The 22,379-nt window shown below is 37.3% G+C and overlaps 1 protein-coding gene across 3 annotated transcripts; it reads right to left on the reverse strand.

The window, feature by feature from the left end:
* Positions 1-1,921: 1,921 nt before the first annotated feature.
* LOC121239457 (ubiquitin carboxyl-terminal hydrolase 8-like) lies at positions 1,922-21,810 on the reverse strand. Of its 3 annotated transcripts, XM_041136706.1 has the most exons (14): positions 21,633-21,807; positions 21,484-21,585; positions 20,839-21,087; positions 20,252-20,393; positions 17,915-17,974; positions 17,750-17,845; positions 9,831-10,178; positions 9,531-9,671; positions 9,236-9,406; positions 8,000-8,257; positions 7,722-7,870; positions 4,574-5,107; positions 3,514-3,787; positions 1,922-2,750 (listed from the first exon to the last, which is right to left on the reverse strand). In XM_041136706.1, the coding sequence occupies exons 2-14, from the start codon at positions 21,567-21,569 to the stop codon at positions 2,634-2,636; spliced, it is 2,625 nt and encodes an 874-aa protein (XP_040992640.1). In that variant the 5' UTR covers positions 21,570-21,585; positions 21,633-21,807; the 3' UTR covers positions 1,922-2,633. The 3 variants fall into 3 exon arrangements, with proteins under 3 accessions (XP_040992640.1, XP_040992641.1, XP_040992639.1); XM_041136707.1 differs by having other exon boundaries at positions 9,831-10,157; positions 21,484-21,810; XM_041136705.1 differs by having other exon boundaries at positions 21,484-21,810.
* Between the last annotated feature and the right edge of the window lie 569 nt (positions 21,811-22,379).

The raw sequence follows: 22,379 nt of genomic DNA on the forward strand, positions 1-22,379 counted from the left end.
TTTGTACAGGTTGTAACAAATGCTCCTTTCCCATATGGCGTGCTACAGCATCAAATACTAGTTTCTGATTCAGCTAAGAGAGCTTGTCAAAACCACTATCATGTGATTGTTGGAAGAAAAGTTAATTGCTGGAAAAATTTCTAATTTTTTGCAAACAATTTATTGTGTATTAGAGTTTAATTAAAACAATGTATGTGTTTTGTAATATTCTTAGCAAATTAGTTCAAACAATGTAATATGTAGTTGATTACATCTTGCATGCCGCATGCATTTTACATGATGAATGTTGATTTTTTTATTTTTACATGCATTTAGCTAAAAAGTTTAATTAATTGTTTATAGGCTCATGTTATATAATAGGCTTATGTTGTATTGAGAATATGATTTGAAATTTTAAATGGAGACAAAATATTTGAAATCCAATTAATAATAAAAAAGCTTTTGTTAAAAAAAAAAAATCCAGATTCAACCCGAAACCCGGAATCCGAGTTTTGAAAAATCCAGATTTACTCAGGTTCCAACCGGGGTCTGACCCGAACCAACCCGGTCCAGGTTCCGGCCCGGGTTTGATTCGGGTATACCCAGGTTTCCGGATTGGAACCCTAATGAACATCCCTAATTAGTTGTGTGCATTATGAGCATTGTGTACTATTTTATTGCTTTGACTATTTTAACTATTTATTTAAGTTATTTTATGTAATAAATAAATTAGGAGTGGAAAGTTTTATTTATTATTATGTTATGCAAATAATTTTAAGGTAAAAATCTCAAATATGCTAATACTAGGCTTTTAATCCGGACCATTATTTGAGGATTGCATTTTTAAGATGGAATTGAGCCGGATCGGGCCCATGATTTTCAAACAAAGCCCAATTGAGCTTTACTGGGATAATTTTGAATAGACCATAACCCCAAAAATTATTTTAAAGCTCGAAAATATTTATTGGTTGAGTCGGACTTACTTTGGACTCAAACCGGGTCCATTAAAATGTATTATTCGATTTGGCCCACGAATTTAACTCGCACCTTTCTGTTGAAAAGAAATACGAGGATTTTGCTTGACATTCTCTACAATAAGTAGCAAATACCATTAATAGTACTCTACTGGAAAGTGAACGCTGGAATCCATCTTTAAGCATCAGTAGTTCATAACAGGTTTCCTGCCATTGTCCTTTTTTATTCTCATTGTAAACTAAGTATATTAATAATATACTATTTCTGTGTTATACATAAGAAATTAAGTTTATTTCTTGTTATGAGTAATGTAAAATATAATTTTAAAGTGTAAGCCTCTTTTTCAAATAGAATGCACGAGATTTACACATCCTAAAATTGTAAATATTATCTCTTCCTGTGATATCTTGAGTTTATTGCGCATGTACGTCACCTTTTTGTATAGACGCGTCCTCTCCAGCGGATGGCCAGTTAGCTATGAACACTTTTTTTTTTTTTAAGATAAATTCTCCTTTTAAGTGAAAGAGTGCATTAGAAGGTGACGGGTATAAGTCTTTAACCTGAAATAAAATGAGATGATTTTAAATAAAAATTGAATAAAATATTATTAAAATATTATTTTTTAATATTATTATTATTTTGAGATTTAAAAAAGTTGAATTGTTTATTATATTTTGTATGAAAATTTGAGATGAAACCGTTTTTGTATCCAAACGGGCCTTAGTTAATGGTCAAACTCATTCCAACGCAACTGTCACCCCTCAATGAAACAAAAATTACTTCCAATCATCTCCAGATAGTCGGGTCCTAAGCTCTTCATCAATTTTTATGTAGCCAACGAAAATAGACAAGCATACTGAATGTACAAACGAAATTGATGTGTTACCACTTTATACCTACTACACCAGTAATTGAACCTGTCAGAGGAATCATCCATGCTGAAAAGCTCAAATTTGTAAAAATCCAATACCAGAAATGACATGAATATAATACAAAAAGCATGCCATCGCTTGCCCGAGATATGACCTGAATAAAATACAAAAACCCTAGATCAAAAAATTTTCCCCAGCTATAGATAGAGCTTGATCTTTTACTTTTACAAAGCACTCAGCTTTCTAGTCACTCTGTTCCAGCATTTCAGAGACAAGCCATATGCAAAACAGAAGTTGAAAAGGCAACAAATGACACATTGAAAGTATCAAACTTCAAATTGGAAGACTTCATTAGTTGCCTATAAAAAATCCCACATCTTCTATCATCAACAATATAAAAAGGTAGCAAATACACGTATCCATGCGGTTGGATCATGGATGCAAATTCCCACTGCAAAATTTTCTACTCTTGAAGTGAAAGGTGTTTTCTTAGTACACAGCTACAGGGGTACATAATATCTTCCTGAATCCGGAGTATGCCTTTCTTTTTCTTTTTCTTTTTTGTGCTAAATCCTGGGCATGCCTTCATTTCTGCAGTTGTTACACTATGATACACTTATCTTCAGAACCTTCGTCAAGTGAACATCTCCATTTTCGTCCATGCCGGAAACTCCATCAATTAAATCAGTTACTGCTATTGACAAAGAATGCTACTTTAATTATAGTTGTAAAAAGATAAGATCCATAAATGTTGAAGATATCTTGCTTCAACAGGTGTTTTCAATTATCTATAATTATACTCTGATGTTACACTTCTACAACTCTTCTGTAGAAAAGAACATATGCCGCAGAAGACTTTATCTTCTCATGGCTGATGGGATAAACACGGGCATCATCAAATTCGTACCACTGGTCACCCCCTTGCTACATCAGAACAAAAACAATTAGAATACCATTTTTTTTTATAAGTAAAACACAGTTACTACTGGCAGAGCGAAGCTTAAACAAGATAAAGATTTCATGATAAATTAGATTAGAGCGGACTACGTCTACGAGTTAAAGAAGAATCTTGTTTTGTAGATAGTCTGCGTTTTTGGGCCAGTAAGTCTAACTGCTGCCAGCCATGACATGTGGCTAAGTGAAGCCCAGTTTTTTTTTTTTTTTTTTTTTCCGTTTAAAAAGTGCCTAAATAATTGTATGAAATGGTTTGAGTTTTTTAAGCATGCAATTAAAGCTTGGTGCTCATCTTCCTCCTTGGCAATCAACGAATGTAAAGCGCATTTGCAACAACCTAGAACCTCTAGCTTCAATACGAACTAAACAAGATAAAACATTGTTCAAAATAAAATAAAAAGTCCAAAATATGTAATATTTTTCACCAAGAGGATTCTAGCGATCACAAGAAATCATGAAAGAGTTCACTCATATAAAGTTAGGAATATATGTGACGGTCATTTAAAGTTAGGAATGTACATGACGGGCTCCACAGATGTACAGTAAATTCCTGTGTCTCACATAAAAGCAATTATAACACATAAACCAAGGCCACATATACGAAAAAGTAACTATAATATGGATAGGATGTCAAAATTTCCCTTCTACAAGTTATCGTATATTTTGAGGATACATGGTAAGTTTTTCAATAAAACAAATCGAAAGGTTAATTACTGACAAAAACACCACTTACATGGACAAATGCTGTGTAATGACCACCTCCCATGCTTCCGTAGTGATTACTAACTGCATAAAGCATGTAACGGTTACCTGACTGGCCATTCATCTGGGAAATATAAGGTGACAGATCAAAATTATCAACAGGAAAGTCGACGTAAGTCTCTAGCTTGTTCTTCGAGAACCGGCTATATGAGAACCTCTTCAAATGAATAACCAAAATCTCTGGCAGTCTCCAAAGATCTAACTTTTTAATAGCTTGACAATGCTTTTCACAGCCAGGACAGTACCTAAAATTACATAAAAAAAGAATTTGACATCAGAAAGGGTGCAATAACAAGCTGCAGTTAACAGAAGGAAGCCAAGAAATGCTAGAGGTTGTAGGGAACGGCATATGCTGCACAGGAAAGCATAAATATATACACTGATAGTGCACCCATTAAGTAATTTGGTCTTGTCTATTCCAAAAATAACAAAACAAGGCCATTAGTAATCCATGGACTAATATCTATAGTATGAATGGAACATTTAATGAGGCTGTTAAGATTGCCCAGTGATATAACTTTAAATGCCATAGATATAAGAGAAAAGGTTTCTTAAATGGATATGGAAAAGCTATCTATTATGTCAATTTTTTCATATGAAATAAGGACTCCAATGGCAAGTGAGTTTGAACAGTGTAGCTAATACACAATGGCCAAGTGCAGACAACTGGTGGACATTGTTCATTCAATTAGAAAAGTCAAATTATCCAATATCAAAGCCATGATCTTGATAATGATGATGATGAGAACACTACTGTAATAAGAAATGTCAGAAGGACGATTAATAGATTAAAATTAACAACTACCACATCCATTGCTTTTGGAAGAATGTGTCTGAATACCTTGATACTCTACCAGAAAGCAAGCCACTATATCAGCAAAATGTTAAAAGGATTGCCCAATCAAAAAAGTAGGTACAATTAACCCGTCAAAATATATCAACCCCCATATGTCAGACAAAATATTCTGGCTAGATAGAACATGAAAATATTTTCAAAGCACATGCTAAAGATTAATGAGGTACCCACTGACCACATGTCTTCTGGTCCAAGAGGTTCCTCCTGCAAGAATGCTTCTAGGCACTTGTAGAGAGAAATAGACTCCTGAGGTTTCTTCACATAGAACCCAGACTTGAAAACCTCTGGTAATGAGCAAAGAAGCTTTGTATCATATCGTTCCATATGTGACTCTGGCCAGCAAGCAAGCACATACAATCGGCTGGACACTCCCATGACTGTCACTGGCTCATTCATGGCTAACTTGGAGTGCTTGACAATTCCCTTTTCATCAGTCAAATAAAATTGCAGTTCTGCATTCAAAGCTGAGACAAACCCATTCATGGCACCATCTGTAACAGGACTTTCGGCACCCTCTACTTCTTCAATTGCAGTGCCCTTGGAGATATCAAAGTCTTCTATGGGATTTTCTGCAAGTATTCGGAATGAATTAAGCAATTTTAGATAAAGATTGCAGATATAAGACCCATCCACAGGCCTGCAAAGGCTTGCCACAAGAGGAACTCCAAATGCCTTCCAACTTGAAGTCAGCTTCCCATGGATGTACTTTCTGACAATATAGAATTAAAGAGAGAGCCAGGATTAATGGGGAGCCCTTCAAATCAATATTCTTTTAACACATCTTGAGAAAATAGTATTAATATTGAGTATGTCTGGAACCATGTTTGTTTGCCTGGAGTTCTCAACTTGAGCTTTGTAAGGGGAAAATGCTAGGACTTGTCAAATTAATCTACCCGCTTTTCTTTCAAGACTAAATCATTAAAGTAGCAAATTTAGAACAAGAGGGGTATAAACATTCCAATATGGTGATTCAGCTTCCACATGTTGGAGTTGAGCAAAGGGCACAAGTACAAAAAAAATTCTCCAAATAGATTTCACATTATAGAGAATCCATTTCCTCCATTAACTAAACTGGAGGATTAAAAAACAACAAACCCATAACCTCTATGAGGCCTTGTAACTTCACTCCCCTCCCCATGTTTGACTTCAAGAAAAATTATGTTTTTTCATCATACTATACCACTCTTCTTGAAAGATCACATAGTAAAGAAGCACCATATACACTTCCTAGAAAAATTATTAGACCTAAAAGCATGAAAATATGAAGGTAGCACACGGTTCAAAGATGGAAGTCTGGTGATGTTTTTACCCCAAGCCTGGATTCAAGTCCCCCCAAAGAGCAAAGATTTCTCTATTTCTCTATCTTATTTTTCATTTCATTATCTTTTCACTGCCAGGATGAAAAGAAAGCCAGTACAAAACACTGAAGGCAGAGATGGTACAGATTGTTATAGAACCTCATGTGGCATATAATATACTTTCAGACTGCAGGAAGGTCCCTGTCTTCAAAAAGTAAAATCGATATTTTCCAACATTATCAAATTCTGATTTAAGAATATATGTGGCTTCCCTAATTAGTTTGGGAAGGTTACACAGCTTGTTGAGTTGATTTGTATACATTTTTTACTTGAAATGTTTCTATATCTTAAATAAATTTATAAATAACGCACCTTACATTTAACTTCAATATTATAATGAAATGAAGCAGCCACAAACACCATTCCAAGTACAAGCACACACATTCCATAGGGTCTGGGACCACCAAGTTTCCAGTCCACGAATATAAATCAATATTTGCATGCTATGGAGAAGACACAGAAGCCAACTATTCATGGGCCAAAGAATGGTGAAGAACACCAATTCTTAACCAAGACTTCCACATACAATCACATCAAAGGAAAAAAGTTCACAGTTGACAAATATCATTGAGCTGATTCAGCCTCCTAAAATCTTATTATGTGAAGTTTACAATTCCATGGACTATGCGAAACTAATCAACAACGTATTATACAAAAAATTGACCACTATGTAGGATGATCATCTGATCCCAAAACCTGACCACCCTAATGGTACCAATCAACATAGGTCAGTTCTCAACAGTCCATTGGGGCACGCCAGTTATGTATTGAGGTGTATCGACGATTGTCAGGTTGGTCGTCAACTTTTAGTGTCAGTAAACCCAACCATACCAACCCAACGCACAGCAGATTTCCAACTTCTGACCAGAGTTGGAAGAGATTTTTCTATTCCGATTCTGCCCAACACCCTCCACCGCACCCCCCACAGCCAAGGGCATTTAGAAGTTAGGCTGCACCGCCTAAGACCACCTAGCCCCTAGGCTGCCAGATCTGGCCAGCAGCATTCCCAGCACTATTTCGTTCAGCACCATTGGGAAGCATCTCTCTCTCTCTCTCTCTCTCTCTCTCTCTCTATGCTTGGGGAAATGGGTGGGAGGCCAAGGGGATCAGTGGGTGAAGAATATGCAGTGACACACTACAGTTAGTGTACGTGTAAAACACCTCAAAGGGTATTGTTAACAAAACCGAAAGCCATTTCTCTTGCTCCATCGTTTTCTGATCTGAGGTGTCAGTTCTTCTCTAGTCTTCTCAAAACAACCATTAATCCTTTTTCTGTTTTGCTTTATACTATTAAGTGACAATTGGTCACGGGTGCCGACTGTGGATCTGATCATGACAGTTGAAAGATGTCATTGAAGATCGATCTAATCATGGCAGCTAAAGGAAGTCATTAAAGATGGCTCATCCTTTAAGAAGCCCTTTCTTTTCTCTGGAATCTTTATATCATAGCAAACGGTTATAATCGACCTCATGTTCCTCATTGAAGTGGTGTTAGGTAGATGAAACTCCCACCCTACAATGACCATATCAGCACTCCTCACAACCAGATCAACACCTTTCACGGCCAATTAATGCTCCCCAATCACCAAATCAATGCAAATGGCACCCCAACCCCAAAAGATGCTCCTCATAATCACAACCACTAGGTAGGCACTCTCACAGCTGCCACTGAGCAAACTGGTGAAAAGGTAAGCTCACCTCATAAACCACTCATAGTGCCATAAATCAGCCAAAGCGATGCCTAACAATCAACAAATTAAATGCAGCGAATGTCAGGGCAGATTGGCTGAGTACTGGTTTAGGGCCACCAATGACCATTGACTAAATCAAATTAGAAAGAAATTGCAAATAATCAAATTGGCCACTGAGACCGCCGATTTAGCACTGATTTAGGGATACCAACGACCACTGATTTTAGATCAAACTTGAAAGATATTACATAATTAAGAAACAAATTGAACTTACTCCTCCAGACGCTGATTTATGAAGACAACCAAAGGAACCTGCTCAATATCTTTTGCTAACCGATAGGCCACCAGTCGGTCATCATCTCTGATTAAGGATAATGAATCAGCTGGCTCCTCAAGATAGCGTATAATCCGGTTATTGTATATCTATATGGAAACCATGGCAATCAGAGATCAAAATAGCAAAATATTTACATCAGCATTTCCAGTAGTATAAAATTAAATATCAAGCATATGCAAGCTTTACTTTCAGAATATTAAGACACTGCAAAATACCTCAGCCACCAACAAGGTCTCGTCAGCCCCTAAAGAACACGCAATGCCTAGAGCCTTGATAAGATCTTCGCATTTTCCATACTTTGGTACAGCAATAGTGCATGGAGATGGCTTACTATCCCCATTGGTATTCAAAACTGTTAAAGTCATCATTCGCATTATTGTTGAAGGTAGAGGAAGTGATAGGTACATGAATGGATCAAAGGTTACAGAGATCTTTTTGCAAACAGGACAAACTAACGTTGATTTATATTGACCCTGCAACCAATCATGACAATAAGGCAAATAACATTAGTACTATATAAAATGAAAACATCATATACTTTCTATTCTCATGTAACAACTCAAGGAAAGCTCAAGCCAAATCCAGATCTATACTTCAAAGTTCAAAAGGACTGATAAATGCATAGGAGCCCCTTGGAATCAGTATAAAGAGTAAGAACCTTTTCGTCCCAGGCAATGTGGTATCCCATTCACCACCTTCCTACTCAATCAGGTGTATTACATCTCAACTTAAAAAAAACAAAAAACTACAATGCAGGTCTTCCTAAGAACAAAAATAAGATCTGTTCAAGCTTATATGAAGATCTGTTCCTATAAGAAATATTCCAAAACAGACTCCAACCTGGTTGTCTGAAAATTACAATAAAATTAAATAAATTGCCATCAAACCAAAAGCAGTTTGCCAAGTTAGCAACTTAACTATATATACAATCAACATGGGTTGAATCACTAGATAAATGGATATGTAACCTTGGTTTGATGTGGTCAATCTATTCTTCAATTCCTTCCCTTAATTCATGTCCTAAGATTTAAGTAATTGGATCAAAACCCATACAAAAGGTCAAAGAAATTGACTGGCCAAAACGTTTTGGTACATTGGAGTTGTCAGTCTACTGTAGCAATAAAATTAATGTCACATTCTAAACATAACTTTAAAATCTTGACATGAGCAAAAATTCAAATTTCATGCCATTATGAACACCTTTTTTCCTGTTCATATTTTCATTTGCTAGTCACACCCCAGGTTTGGCCACAGCAAAGCACGCCTCAGTTTCCCCAAATTTATGCATGCCCAACATTTAATCCCAGTACTAGCCACATTAGCATAATGCCACCCAAACCACCTGGAGAGGCTTTCACCATCCCTTACCAATAAAAATTTACAGCAAAAAGAGAGAGTTGGGAGTAACAGAGGGATGAGAAATTTCAAGAAAAAAGGAAGACAACACTTACTTGGCACACATCAACAATTATGGAGTTATTACGAGCCAAATGATTCTGCCAGTATTCATTGGCCACTTCTGCATCTGGTCGACCATCTTCATCTTTGGCTTCAATATAAGGCTTGCATTTTACACGATTGAGATCTTCATGGAGCCCATCCAACAGAAAAGCAAGAAGCTCCTTTGACAAAAACAAGAATTGTCATTTTATCTGAAGATAAATTTATGGAAAACCCACAGGCCACAACCCAGAAGATACAAAAGGGAAAACCAACACCTATTTTTGACATGTCAACTTCACTCACTTGGGAATCATGTTGATTATAGCCACTGAATTGAGGAGCAAATCGAGCTAGCTTTGACTTAAACAATCTTGGAGCCACTGGAGCTGCGCCAGGAGCCCATAACTTCCTTAACAGATCTCCAAATGCTAAAGCAATCTCACCCTAGTGAAGAAATAAATACCTATTAAGATTCTAAGAAACAGAACATTCGGCAAATGCTCCGAGCAAAATGAGGAACCTCTCATAGAAATGTACTCGCAGAAAACTCATATTAATATTAGAAAACAATGAATCTATGATCGTGGTAAAAGGATAACATACATCCATGCCCAGTAGGTTCTCATGATTTATTTCTCTACCATAATCTCCAAGAAAATAATCAACAAGCTTTGGGGTGTGGGCTAAGCATTGGAGAGCACTGTTCATGAAACATGTGTTTCCAAGATTTTGCAATCCAGTCAATCCCAAAGAACCCACTTCACCGGAACCTTTACAACTCAGATTAGAGTTCGTATTGCCTACACAACCATTCAGTGAAGGGGTGGAAGATGAAATTGACAAAGCAGAATGCTGTCTAAACTCAACTTTTCTTCCATCCACGGACTTCACAGAATCTGACAACCCATAAACTTGCAACTCCAGTATAATCTGTATAGAAGCATAACACAACTGGAAAAATATTAGAGTCCATAAATCAAAAAACCATAAATCACATGGAACAAAGACCAAGAAGTTAAAGCAGCAGTTGTAATGAAATAAACCTAGGAGGAACAATTGATTTAGTATTCTGGACTAATTTCCACTAGCCACTGAATGCACTTCCTTGTCGGGCAAGTGAGATAAATTGAGCAGCCCTAATTGATGGTCCATCCATAAGACTTGTACAAATTTTGTATGCTGCAGAAGTAACCGAAACAAGTTTTCCAGAAACTCTACCATAAAAAGTTCTGGACTTTTGCTCCATAGAAACTTGGAGAAGTACTCACAGTACCAGACCAGACACCAATCCAATGAAGGGGACAGGCCACTTATTAAAAAGCCACACCAACATATGGACTGGGAGCAATATAACTGCACTTGGCTAAAGACGCATGCAAACACATGTTAAGTAATTAAGTTTATTAGAAAACACAAAACATCCAACCCTGTTACCCAGATGTATACACAAACATAAATTTAGATATCATTACTAAGTAAGAAACTTCAGTACCTAGCAAATATATATTGTATGTATGTGGAGGGGACAGGGCTAGTAGCTCAGGGGAAAAAGTTTGAACATGCTAGAGTTACCCTCCCAGTCTTGCTGATGCAACAATAATAGCTTGTTCCCAGGAACAATACACCCATTCAAGTAAACCTACCATTAGCCAATTTAAGCAAGCAGTCATTCTAACAAACATCCTACATACATGCATGGAAAGCGACAAGAATCTTCTAACATCTAAACAATGACAATCTCCCTGCCATTCAATAATCCTTCATTTAATCGTACAGTAATGCAAATAATCTAATGCCAATACCATGATCAATATTGAGTGCAGAACCCTACCAAAAATATCTAATCTCAGATTCCAACTCTCCACATCAAATTTGAACCTGGTTATCACCCTTTCTAAGAAAGTTCTTAAACCGGAAAATTGGGTTTTGGGCGTGGTGGAAGGGCAGGGAGAAGATGATACTGTACCCTTTCAACTTCTTGTAGCCAAAGACCCAAAGTTTCAAAAACAATAATGATAAACATTTTTCTGTTTCTTTGGAAAATATGATAAAATAATGTTATAAATAATTAAGTGCATGAGAAAATTATAGTTGCCCTCCAAAACTACCACCTCTTTCGCAACATGATTTCTGAACTATTAATTTCAGCACATTGCAATTCAATTTCAAAATCCAGTAGCAATGTCCACTCTCCATCAGCCTTGGGTGTTAAGATTGAAAGAAACATAGTCACATGCAGTTCGTGCAATTTTTAGTTTTGAAATGACCAAATTGCCCCCATTTCAGGCCTTAAAAGATAATAATGCAAGTGAGAGCAATCTAGTCATTTCAAACCATAAAAAACACCTACACGGAAAGTAACCAAGTTCTTGTCAGACCTAACAGCCAACGAACGCTGTTAGGGGTTGAGAAGGTGCTGGAGTGGAAGGGCAAGGTGCTGGCAAGGTGTTTGGAGTGCTGTGTTGTATGCAGAAGAAGAGGGAAACAGCAGTTAGCCGTTGAAGTTCAATTGTTATTAAGGGAAGGAGGAAACGGAGTCGTGTTGTAATTGAGGAAAGAATTAAGTGGAACGCTTCCGTTTAGCTTAATGGTCTATTATGTGAATAAATAGAACGCTGTCGTTTTAGCTTAATGGTCTGTCATGTGAATAAATAGGACATTGTCATTTTGTAAGAGTTGAGTTTTGGAATGTTGTAATACAATGTCGTATAATGAAGAAGTATAAATACAGTGAGTGGAGGGAAATTCCAAAACTCAGATCATTCAACACAGTTATCTTCTTCCTCTCGATTCTTTCTACTCTCTCTCTACTCTCTAACCCTTCTGGAGATTGACTATCTCGAATCAGTCAAGCTTGGGTCCATTACAGTTGGTATCAGCGATGGCAGAAGGAACACATTCATATGCTCAGATGGTTGATTCGATGAATCACCTACGGCAACAATAGGATCGGCAACAAAAGCAGACCGAGGATGCAATTGGATTGTTGTTGAAGCAACAGGAAGCTGCGAAGGTTGACAGGGAGGCACAAGACAAGAAGTTCCATGATGTACTACAACAGATTTCACGGATTTCTTGTAATGTTTCTGGCAATCCTGGAACAGCTACTAGAAATATCAAGAACCTCAAGCTTTGCAGCAAAATGTTGATATGAATGAAGGCTTGGGGAAGTTCATCATTGTGAGAATTATGAAAGAGGCTTTATTAAGGGAATTAAGTTGGAGTTTCCTCGGTTTTCTGGTGGACATCCCTCGGCATGGATCTATCGTGCTAATCAATATTTTCTGTACCATCAGGTTCCTCCTGGTCAACGCATCTTCATAGCTTCCTTTCACATGGACGAGGAAGCACTGAACTGGTTTCAGGATGCCAGTGAGGCAGGAGCATTTCACTCGTGGGAGGACTTTATTCAAGCTGTTCAAATCAGGTTTGGCTCTTCTCCATATGATGATCCTATGGAGGCTCTAACACGCCTGAAACAGGTCAGTACAGTTACTGAATATAAGGCAGAATTTGAGATTCTTTCAAATAGGATCAAACGTATATCTGAGAAAAACAAACTTAGTTGTTTTTTGAGTGGCTTGCATGATGATTTCAGATTACCCGTTAGAATGATGAATCCTATAACTCTAAATGATGCATTCAGCTTGGCTAAAATTCAATAACATGTATTAAGCATTAGAAGACCTTGGAAGGGCTCATTTACTGATTCTAGTAAATTTAGCCCAGAGTCTAGTTTGTTGAAATCTAGACAGACTGCTTCTATCTTAGGAGCACCAAAAGCTCAGCCTTTAGCCAAAGTTCCTTACTAGAAGGTTTCTGATTCACAAATGCAAGAAAGGCGTAAGAAAGGCCTTTGCTATTTTTGTGATGAGAAATGGCATCAAGGCCATAGGTGCCTCAGGCCAAAATTGTTTTTGTTAGAAGGTATGGAGTTTTTTGGAGACACGGGAAATGAGGTTGGCATTGATTCAGGTGGTGAAGTTACAGATGTGCATGTTGAGAATGAGGCTGAGATAGCTTCTATTTCACTACAGACTATTGTGGTGCCTCAGGGCCTAGAACTATGAGACTTGTGGGTCAATTGGGTAAGAAAAGAGTGGTGATCTTAATAGACACTGGCAGTACCCACAATTTTGTGGATACTGCAGTGGCATCTCGAATCAGCCCTTTGTCTCTGTGTTTTCACATCGAGAATTCTTTGCAGATGAAGAGATGCCAAAGCTTCCCAAACAGATCTTCCAATTCAGTCACGTTTCATTCATTTGGAATCTGGGCTCTTCTACTTCATTTTTATTTACTTATTTTTTTTATTATTTTTCCCTCTCTTTTCTTTTTTTATTTCTTTTTTTATTCCCTTCCATCATTCTGGTGCAACTGAAGCAATCTATTAAAGTAAAAGTAGCCAGTGGCAAAGTCATTGAAAGTAGTGGGAAGTGTGCTGCAGTGCCTGTGCAAATACAAGGAGTACCTTTTTTGGTGGATTTTTTACTCTACCCCTGGGGGGCAGTGATGTTGTCTTGGGTGTGCAGTGGTTATCATCACTTGGGCCTGTATTGTGGGACTTTGTAGAGCCACAAATGCAGTTCCACTATGAGGGGAAGAAAATTTGTTTTAAAGGCTTGACAGCTTCTCAGACTGAGTTGATTGGTGATAGGGAATTTCTGAAAATCTCTAGTTGTGGGAAGAGGGGTTTATTATTGCAGTTAGTCACTTTCTGAAGTAAGTGAATCTGATTTTTAGGGGGATGAGAGGGTTATACAGATCCTGAATAACTTTCAAAGAGTATTTGATGAGCCAAAAGGGTTACCACCCAGCAGTCTCATGATCACCAGATTCATTTGAAGCAAGAAAAAGGAATTGAAAAAATTGTTAAGGAGTTATTGAACTCGGAGTAATTAGGCCAAGTCAGTCTACATTCTCCTCTCCTGTTTTGCTAGTCAGGAAGTCTGATGGCACATGGAGAATGTGCATCAACTATAGGGCCTTAAATGAAGCTACAATCAAGGATAAATACCTCATTCCTGTTTTTGATGAGCTCTTGGATGAACTTTCTGGTTCCACTTTCTTTTCCAAGCTGGATCTTAGAGCTGGCTACCACCAAATTCGTATGAAAAGTGAGGATGTGCACAAAACTGATTCAGAACTCATGTGGGGCATTATGAGTTCCTTGTATTTGGACTCACAAATTCCCCTTCAACATTCCAACGCCTTATGAATGAGGTTTTTAGGCCTTTACTTTGAAAGTTTGTGATAGTAATCTTTGATGACATCCTTGTTTATAGCAAGGATATGTCATCTCACTTGTTGCATTTAACCATTGTACTACAGACTCTTCAACAGCATCAGTTATATGCTAAGCAGTCAAATTGCAAGTTTGCTTGCCATGAAATAGAGTATTTGGGCCACTTGATCTCTATGGATGGGTTAAGGGCAGATCCCAAGAAGCTGGAGTCCATGGTTATTTGGCCAATTCCCAAAAACCTTAAGTCATTAAGAGGGTTTTTGGTGTTGACATCTTACTATAGGAAATTTATAAGGGGCTATGGTCAGATTGCTGCTCCTTTAACTGCAATATTGAAGAAGGATGACTCTTCACCTGGACTGACACTGCTACTCAGTCCTTTAAGGAGTTGAAGATTGCAGTAACCAACCATCCTGTTCTTTCCCTATCAGATTTTTCTAAAGTGTTTGTAATAGAGTGTGATGCATGTGCAATAGGAGTTGGTGCAGTTTTGATGCAGGAGCAGAAGCCTTTGGCTTTTCTAAGCCAAGCCTTAAAGGGCAAGAATTTGGCTCTATCCACATATGAGAAGCAGTTACTAGCCTTAGTGCTAGCTGTTAAAAAGTGGAGGCCATATCTTTTGGGGAGTGTATTTGTGGTCAGAACTGACCATCATAGATTCATAGTCTGAAATATTTGTTGGAGGAGAAAATTGGGACAATTTCTCAGCAAAAGTGGCTTTCTAAGCTACTTGGATATGAGTTTTCCAATGAGTATAAGAGGTGTGGAGAACAAGGTGGCTGATGCCTTGTCCAGAAGAGGTCAAAAGGAAGAGCTTGGAGATTTTGTTGCCTTGTCATTTCCTACTCAAACTTGGTTAGCAGATTTGAAGACTGCTTATGAAGAAGATCAGACTGTGCAGCAGTTGATTTCTGCTCTACAGCTTGATGCAACTTCCAACCCTTCTTTCAGTTTAAGACATGGGATATTGTTTAAAAAAGGGAGGATTTATGTGCCTGATTCTTCTCTACAGTTGAAGTTGAAGATTTTGAATTATATTCATGCCAGTCCAGCTGCTGGCCATTCTGGTTTTCACAAGTGTCTGCACAGAGCTAGAGTGGACTTTTATTGACCTGGTTTAAAGGCTGATGTGAAAAAGTTTATTGGTGAGTGTGAAGTGTGCCAAAGAAATAAGGTGCAGAATGTCTTTCCCACAGGTTTTTTACAGCCTTTGCCAATACGTGAGTACATGTGGACTGATCTCTCAATGGATTTTGTTAGGGATTGCCCATTTCAAAAGGCTATTCAGTCATCATGGTGGTAGTAGATCGATTGTCAAAATATGCCCACTTCATGCCTTTGAAGCATCCTTTTATAGCTGCTACAGTAGCTTCACTCTTTCTGAACAATGTCTTTAAGCTGCATGGCATGCCAAAGACCATTGTTTCAAATAGGGGTTCCACCTTTACTAGCTCATTTTGGAAGGAGCTGTTTAGATTGCAAGGGGTTAATTTGTCTTATTCCTCCGCCTATCACCCTCAAAGTGATGGCCAAACAGAAGCTGTGAATAAGTGTTTGGAACAGTTTCTTAGATCTTTCACTGGAGATAAGCCGAGGTTATGGGTTGACTGTCTGTCATTGGCTGAATGGTGGTACAACTCCACCTTTCACTCTTCCACAAGATTTACTCCATTTGAGGTTGTTTATGGAGTCCCTCCCACTCGACTTCAATCTTACATTCCTGCCATTACCGGTAACCCAGCAGTAGATAACCTCTTGAAGACTAGAGATCAGATCATGGCCACACTGAAGTCTAATTTGACCATTGCTCGGGACAGAATGAAGTTCCACTTTGATAAGCATCGAACTGAAAGAGAATTTTCAGTGGGGGATTGGGTCTATCTTAGGTTGCAGCCTTATAGACAGCAATCTCTGGCAGTGCGAAGAAACTTAAAACTATCCCCTCAGTTTTTTGGGCCATTCCAAATTACTCAGAGTGGGACAGGTAGCTTACAGACCAAACTTGCCCTCAGATTCCCTTGTGCATCCTGTTTTCCATGTATCATGCTTGAAGAAGAAGGTTGGGGAGAATGCTACTCCCTTTTCTACTTCGCCTCCAGTTGATTTGCAGGGGGAATTCAGGCCTCAGCCTGAGAAGATCTTGCAGCGTAGAAGTGTTAAAAGTAACAACAAGGCTGTGGTTGAGATGTTAGTTCAATGGGAAGGTGCTGGAGTGGATGATTGCACATGGGAACCCTACTAGAAGCTTCGGCAACAATTTCCTCACCTTGTGGGCAAGGTGTTCTAAAGGGGGGAGGGTATGTTAGGGGTCGAGAAGATGCTGGAGTGGAAGGGCAAGGTGTTTGGAGTGTTGTGTTGTATGCAGAAGAAGAGGGAAGCAGCAGTTAGCCGTTGAAGTTCAATTGTTATTAAGGGAAGGAGGAAACGGAGTCGTGTTGTAATTGAGGAAAGAATTAAGTGGAACGCTTCCGTTTAGCTTAATGGTCTATTATGTGAATAAATAGAACGCTGTCGTTTTAGCTTAATGGTCTGTCATGTGAATAAATAGGACATTGTCGTTTTGTAAGAGTTGAGTTTTGGAATGTTGTAATATGATGTCGTATAATGAAGAAGTATAATAAAGTGAGTGGAGGGAAATTCAAAAACTCAGATCATTCAACACAGTTATCTTCTTCCTCTTGATTCTTTCTACTCTCTCTCTACTCTCTAACCCTTGTAGAGATTCACTATCTCGAATCAGTCAAGCTTGGGTCCATTACAAACACTAATAGAGAGTTCGCATTACAATACATCCAACGTGTGAAAGAAATAACAAAACAGATTTAGTCTTGTATAATCTCATATGATCAATTAGTTATGCAAGATACCACCTCAACCTAGCTGTTTAAAATGGGTAACGACTGATCTTAAGCCTTATAAACAACAAACTTCAGAACAAGGATTTGCTCAGAGAATGCACCTAAAACATATAGTAACTAGTGGGCACTAATTAGGAAATGCCCATCAAAGGATCCAAATAAAAACTCCTGGGTTTTAATACTAAACACCAAGAATCAAATTTCATCACATAAACATGCATAAATCACCAAAGTTCTACTGCAGGATATAGTAGTCCAGACCACAGTTTGCTTGCGAAAACTCCAAATTCTCAAATCCAGAGAATATGAGGGAAAATATCCACTTCCAAATACACAGTGAGAAAATAGTGTCAGAGATGCACACTGTTTTAAGAGCATTACAAGCTAAACAGATGTTATCAAACAGAACTACCACTTACATCATGATCTGACTGTCGTTGACAATCGCTTAGAAACATATTTTTTTCATTTGTGAAAAACGGTATTGTCTGCCCACAAAGGTCCCAGATGCGTAACTGTACAGAAACAGAAGTTAGAAACCATTTACCTCTTCTTAATGCTGACCAAATAAAATACTTGATTACCAGCTCAGACTCTACACCGAAGATTTTACAGGCTCTTCTGAAGAGCTCGCCCGCATTCTCCTAAGACAAAAGAACCACAAATAACATATGACAATGTAGAATGTCCTCGAATAGTAAAATTATTCAGAAAATGGCAGCATCATAATGAGAATGCATGCATAGTCTGTGGTACCAAAAAATATGTGAAATTAGAAAAAACTAAAAGGTTTCATCACCCAAGGCCAGTCCCGCTTATATCACTTTTCAGGCTGCATAAAGCATGAGCTCCACTTTTTCCCAGTGTAAAAGAAATAAATAAAACCTCCCCAAGGCAAGACACCTTTTACCATTTGAGCCAAGCTCAAGGATTACATATAGATACACCACTCCAAACATATATGACATCAATAATTTGTGATGCACTCAGCATGTAATGTTGTTAGTAAAAATTCCACAAAATATCTTCCACCTCCTATCAATAAGGGACAGATTACAAGTGATGTCAAATTGTCGGGTTTTATGATTAAATGTGTCTTCATTTGTAATAAATATCAATTTACCATATCCCTTTCTATCTGAAAGCCAAACAAGGATATTAAAAACTAATTACTTGGTGCTGTGTGTAACAAGCAAAACCAAACCATAAAAAAAGTTAGTCATTCAACAGTACATCTGAAATTATTAAATATATACATGTATGCATTGGATGGAAGTTACAAGCAGATCGGGTATTTTATAAAGATGGAAGTAGCTAAAATCCAACCAACCCACCTCCAGCAATCAAGTGAAATTTAATCCTAGTGGGTTGATGATGCAGGACCTTAAAGGTGGAATTTTGCCAAGTTTAATTTAAAAAATCATTAGTCAAATGTTGGTGATTTTGGGGAAGACAATCTATGAATATGAGTCTATGATGTTTAAGTCATAGGCAGGTCTAGGAAAATTCACTGCTCAAATTGAAGTTTTTCAAAACACATGGTAAAAATTTCAATAGATTGGGTTGACGGTGGTAGGGCACAAACAAATACTAGTGTTTCCATTGAAGTCAAACACAAAAAGGTCAACCACTACCTTTAACACGAATTTTCTCCTTATTAAAATGTGAAGAAAAGGGGGCGTGCATATTAGTTGGGTTATGCCTTGTCATGTAGTGGAACTTTTGCCATGTTGGAAAGGGAGGTTTACGCGTCTACAAAGCGAAGCATTGTGGAAGATGATCCCAGTTTGTTTGTTTTGCGTATACAGAGAGAAATTGGAACCTGAAGTTATGGGAATAAGGAGAAGTCAGGGGCAGACCTTAAGTATTTCTTCTTTAAAGCCCTTTATCATTGGATGTGTTCCCATTTTGGTTTTTCTTTTCCAAGTTTTCAGGGCTTCTTTACCTTTTTCACGTTTTCTTAAGTGGTGTTTCTCATGTAAACACCCAGTATGCTCGACCAACAACTTGTGATAGGTAAACAAGATTAACTTATCAAAATAATAAATAGTTAGTAGTTGGCTAGTAAAGACTTAGTGGATGGGAGGTCATCATTAGCAAAAGGTTGATTAGGAGGAACATCCAGAAATTGAAGGTATAAGCCTGCAACAGTTTTGTAAAGCCAGTAATTTGCTTTCATTACAACACATTACCAAAATCTGTTCACCGGTTCCCTTGGTTGGACTTTGCTCTAGTTAACTAATTTGACAGCATTGTAAAAATGACTTCCAACATGAGTAGAGAGAGGTATAAAATGAAGTATGAAAGTTCTTCTGAAAATGAAGGAAAAACTTCAAAGAGAGTTCCACAGATGTCGATAAAGTGCACCATCAATAAGACTATTCTAAAGCATTGCACTAAGTGAAATGCAAAGGTCAGATTTCTGGTCAGTACAAATCTGTATTTTTTTTTTTTTTTTTTATAAGTGGGAGAGTTTTATTAATATGAAAATAGACCCAGCCCAAGTACACAGGTAGAAGTAAAAAAACTTAATACTATAAATAATAACATGAACCTTGCAAGATTATAAAAATAATGTGAATCATTTGTACTTTAAGCATAATAAATCCATTGACTTGAAAGCTTAAACCTTATTGCAAACTCGTAGCTTCATCCTTTCCATGAAATCCAATATTAACATATATTTTTTTTATAAATTCCAATGTCAACATAAGAAGATGATAAAACTGCATTTAGTTTATATTTTGTACGTATATATGATTATGAATGTATGTACGTACTTAAAATAACCAGTAAGCAAGATCAAAAGTTCATGAGACAATATATAGAATAGTCTTCTTGATCAAATCAATATAATCAATAGGTATAGGCATTCCATACCTCAGAAAATAAAAAAGAGTTGGTTAATTAAATTAACTAACCTTTTTGCATATTCTTATTCCAAATGAATTTGTTTCCCGCAGAACTGAAAGCCGTAGTTTGAGAGGATACACATCCGAAATATCCTCTTCTGCAGCTGAAAAGCTCCCAGCATTTTTCATTGCTAGTTTAGAATCACTATGCCTACAGAGAACAACAAACCGCCATTGACATTCTAAGCAGCTTTAGTCACTAGCGACAAACAAAAACACTCCATGAGTTGCAACTGAAGGCATATACATAATCTTAATGGTTGGATAAATTTAAAATAAAACCACTCCATATAAGCGGAAATGAATGGAAATTATGATTGATATTATTAAGTCGCTTTCATTAAAGCATATATAGGTTGTTTAAAATGTAAACCGATCCTTGCGCACCTCAACATAGTGTACTCAGTTACAATCCAGAGTCAAGCCAGCTACTTAAGTTATTCGAGAGCATCTAAACCATAGATGACGTCAAACAAATATTAATATTAACGCGCATTCTTATAAAACCTTTTTTCATCTCACAATTAACTCTCGCTTATAATCATAGAACGAATTCAAGTCAAAAGAAAAAATCCAAATCAATACAGACCACTCACCATCTGAGTGCCTGAACCCACATTTCGCTGGGGACCAATGCATAGTCCCGTCCGGAGACACCCGCTTCACCATTTTCCCTCTTCTCGGAATCATCCTCCCTTCTCAGACTCAAAACAAGATCCAAGCTGAATATGTTGTTGATGAGCTTCATGGGACCCGTATATGAGGAACCTGTCGACGCCGTGTACACAACGGCTCCCTTCGAACCCAAAACATCCGGTATTGAATCTTCCGCTTCCTTCCACCACCTGAAAAACCAAATCACACACACACACATACACCATTCTAAGATTCAATACTTCCCGCTAATGCAGCACACCGAGATCACAGGAATTCGAAAAAAAAGGCTGAAAAGATAAAAGTTCCATTTGGTTCCCAAGAACCGGAAGAAAAGGGAAAGATAACGAGAAATTGGAATAAAATGGCAGCCCAGTACTATCCAGTATCCAATAAGTTTCCAATTCCGTGTCACATTTTCCCGAGTTTTCTTTTACTTCCCCTGCGTTTTCAGGGCAATCAAACATACCATATTGAGGAACCAGAATGACCCCATTGGAATTTTTGGTTTAGATTCGTTAATGGTGGTGAAGAAAGCAGAGAATTGAAAGGGACTGAGAGTGAATCTGGTGAGGCAGAGATGAGACCTGTAGGGGACGAAGTAGACTCGTTGGTCGTTGTCCAAGTCGGAACGCTGGGTGGAATTAGAGAGATCTTCTGAGAGACCGTCCATTTTAGAGAGAGAGAGAAAGAGAGAGACGCGTTTAGAAATGGATTCGGAAAATGTAGATCATTTGAGAGAGAGAGAGAGAGACAGAGACAGAAACAGAGACAGAGACAGAGGAGGATGGCGGATTTGCAGAGACAAACGGGCGGACCTTTTCTGTGAAGAGGGTTCGAGGAGGGAAGAAAACAAAAAGCAAAAGGTCTATACTGTGTTTACATTCGCTTGAAAAATTGAAAAACTTCAAATTATTCAGGCACAATACACTCAATATGCGGAGAAAAAGTATAAACTGATTTTTCTTTTCATTTTTTTCTTTTTATTTTAAATCAGGTTAATTTTAATAATTATTGGTTAATCAAAAAATAGTGAGATTAAGGAAAAATACAGCTGTTTTCAGATATTCTCAAATTACTTCATTATTACTCACAAATAGCTCACTATTATTAATTACTAATCACAAATTATTCACTGCAATTTACAGATAATTTGATATACTCTTAACATTTAAATGGAGTCTAAAAAATGTTGAAATAATTTGTTTAAAATTTATTGCTAAATTTTTCTCTACGTTAGCCTTTAACACGGGACAATGCATTTTGAGTTTCATCCGCCAATTTGGTTAAGAAGTTTTTTAAAAAAATTTAACTTAGACTGCGTTTAGATGTTGACCTGAGTTAAGTTAAGATGGTAAAATATTATTACAATATTAATTTTTTATATTATTATTATTTTGAAATTTGAAAAAATTGAATTGTTTATTATATTTTGTATTAAAATTTAAAAAAATTATAATGATAAGTTGAGATAAATTTAATA

Source organism: Juglans microcarpa x Juglans regia, chromosome 7D, assembly GCF_004785595.1.
Source record: "Juglans microcarpa x Juglans regia isolate MS1-56 chromosome 7D, Jm3101_v1.0, whole genome shotgun sequence".
NCBI lineage: Eukaryota > Viridiplantae > Streptophyta > Magnoliopsida > Fagales > Juglandaceae > Juglans > Juglans microcarpa x Juglans regia.